Source organism: Galdieria sulphuraria (genome assembly GCF_000341285.1).
Source record: "Galdieria sulphuraria unplaced genomic scaffold scaf_36, whole genome shotgun sequence".
Lineage (NCBI taxonomy): Eukaryota > Rhodophyta > Bangiophyceae > Galdieriales > Galdieriaceae > Galdieria > Galdieria sulphuraria.
Window position 1 is genome coordinate 147,967 of NW_005178439.1, and position 2,798 is coordinate 150,764.

The window sequence follows — 2,798 nt, forward strand, 5'->3', positions numbered from 1 at the left end:
CAACACTTCTCACTACACCACTATTCTCGAAGAGTCATAAACATACCATTTCTTCTATAGTTCGTCATTTATTTAGAATTGTGAATGGTGTTTTACGACCACTCGCTTTGCCTATATTAAAAACTCAATACGTCCCTCAATTGTGGAACGGATACATTTTTCTATCTAATCGACAAGACTAGAGACAATAGGGATATGAGCTAGTGTCCAGGAATCAGTTTAAATTCAACTGATTTCAAGATCATAGTTTCGGCTATGTTGAATCGAGTTTAAACTGTATTGAGTGGAGAAACAAGCGACTGTGCAAAACAGGGCAATCAACCATCAAACTAGTGAATAAGCCAGGTGCTTTGCTTGAGAGAATCAGAACAATGTCGGATTAAGAGCAATTTATTTTTTCTTTAAGCACCTTTCATTCTCTTATTCACGGAGCCTTACCTATAGAATTGCACGAGTCCGTCATAAATAGAATATTATTGGTTTCTGTCATATCATTCATGCCTAAAGACAAGCTCGATTTTAAGTTGCAGAAAGAGGGACTGTAATCTATCCTGGCCACTTTTGTATTGAACTTGGTGTCAAATAGAACGACTTGACCTTGTCCATTTGAATTCATATTTTCTTATGAATACTGTATTTGAAGAGTACCTATCATATGCTATTCGAATTTACCCTTAGCTTTTTTTTCACTGTTTATCATACAGCTCATCCTGTAACTTAGTTCATAAAAGCCTTGGTATCGTTGAGACTATCAAGTTTTATGGCTATGAATTGTACAGTTTTGATAGAACCAAGTTGTCACCAATCTGTTTCATCAAGGATCGATTTGATAGTGGGACATAAATAATGCCGCAGCTAACTACAAAATCATAAACATACGAGACAATTCAACTCAACTGAAAGGAACTGTATGCTCAGCAACTTTTAGAGATCATTACCATTTTAAATAGAAGAACGCAAACATTCGGTTTTATGTTGTTTGAAAGATTTGAATCCACACGACAACTTGAGAAGATTGACGAAGAAGCACTTTGATCCTAACCTTTGATTGTTAGTACTTCAAGTCATGCTGAGACATATGGTTATGTCCGTTTACTTCCTTTGGTGAAAAAAGTTGTCCCTTACCTTTGTTATATTAAGCTATTACAAAATCAAGTTAATAACCTGGTACAGCTTTTACTAGTACAGGATGCCTTTCACAGCAAACTCTTTGTTATCTTTATGGATGAAGAATTGAGTTTGGCTTGTATTGATTCATTGACTGAATGATTGATTGCTTTATGTCATACTAGCCTATTTATTCATCAACTGACAAATAATTGCACTTGGACTTGTGAAATTGACTGATTCCAGTATTTGAGGAATAGTAGTTGGTCAATTCTATTCAAAAAGGTGATCTAAGAATTCACTTTAGACAGATTGTTGTTTTGCGAGTCAAAGACAAGTTGTACCATAGAAAAAGATATATACAAGGTAAGTGATACAAATAGGAGTAGTTTCATTGTGCATTCTCAAGCTGAATACGGACTGGATTGGACAGTGCTAATAGAATAAAATGGGTTGTTTGAACCACACTGGGTTGTCCGTCTATTACGAGTTCTTTAGCTCATCAAGATACTTTATCATGGCACTATAAAACTCTCTGTCCCATAAGAAGAGTCGTTATACCCTAGACTTTGGGTCATATAGTATTTATATATCCTCAATAGTCTATTTAATACCGATTGCTTCACGACTGTATGGATTTACTGGAAGAATTTACCCAAGTAGACTTGGCAGACGACATTCCAACGAGTACTAGTATTCTTTCATCTAAATACACAGAGGACAATCTAGTTGATAGTTTTCTTGACAAGAATCATAACTAGAGAAAATCCCCACATTCTCTCCTCATAGTTGCAAATAACTTTCTAATACTAAACAGATCGTTGACCGAAACTCGTTTGAATCCATTGTTTCCAGAATTGACCCAATGTTGAATCATATTGCTATACTCTAAAATGAAGATTTTGTTGTTGCCATAGGGTCTGATTCTGCATAATATGCTGAGCACCAATATACACACTTTTTACTGATTGTTTCTGCTAATGGGAAAGATGGGCAATTTGGAAAGAGTGGCCAATTAGGAATGGGCCCGCGCAATTTTGACTTGAAAATTGCCATTATGGGTATGGGGTGGGAAAGAATGGGTAAATTGGAAATGGGAGAGAGTGGGGAAATTGCCAAGGGGAAAATGGGTGGGGAAAGGGGCCAATTGGGGCCAACCCAAAGGTGATTGCGTTGATTTGAAAATTGCCATTGTGGTGGGCTGGGGAAGAATGGGTAAATTGGAGGAAATGGGAGAGAGTGGGGAAATTGCCAAGGGGAAAATGGGTGGGGAAAGGGGCCAATTTGGGCCAACCACAAAGGTGATCGTGTTTTGGAAATTGCCATTGTGGCGGGCTGGGAAAGAATGGGTAATTGGAAATGGGAGGGGAAATTGCGATGGGGGAAAATGGGTGGGGAAAGGGGTTTGAGGAAATTGGAGAAGAGGGCCAATCCAAAGGCGATTGTGTTGATTTGAAAATTGCCATTATGGATACAGGGAAGAATGGGTAAATTAGAAATGGGGACATTTGAAATTGAGGACAGTGTGCAAAGAGGACTGAATGTAAATTGAAAATCTTGGGAGAATCCGTACAGGAAGGGTGTTTGAAAAATTCCAATTCGAAAAACAAAAGATTGAAATTTGAACTACAGTTCTATTCTATGAGATAATAGTAGTAGAAAGTTTAATTACATGCTGTTCACATAATGTT

General features: G+C 37.4%; 1 protein-coding gene across 1 annotated transcript; it reads right to left on the bottom strand.

Moving 5' to 3' along the window:
* Positions 1–1,698: 1,698 nt before the first annotated feature.
* On the bottom strand, positions 1,699–2,594 carry Gasu_41390 (uncharacterized protein). Its single transcript, XM_005704913.1, has 2 exons — positions 2,266–2,594; positions 1,699–1,832 (listed from the first exon to the last, which is right to left on the bottom strand). The coding sequence occupies exons 1-2, from the start codon at positions 2,571–2,573 to the stop codon at positions 1,730–1,732; spliced, it is 411 nt and encodes a 136-aa protein (XP_005704970.1). The 5' UTR covers positions 2,574–2,594; the 3' UTR covers positions 1,699–1,729.
* Between the last annotated feature and the right edge of the window lie 204 nt (positions 2,595–2,798).

Excerpts from the sequence above, each read along its gene's own strand:
- Gasu_41390 (XM_005704913.1), bottom strand. The coding sequence starts at position 2,573 with ATGGCAATTTTCAAATCAACACAATCGCCTTTGGATTGGCCCTCTTCT. Across the intron at positions 1,833-2,265 it reads ATCAACGCAATCACCTTTGG|ATTGTCCTCTGTGTATTTAG; the intron begins GTTGGCCCCAAT and ends ACTATCAACTAG.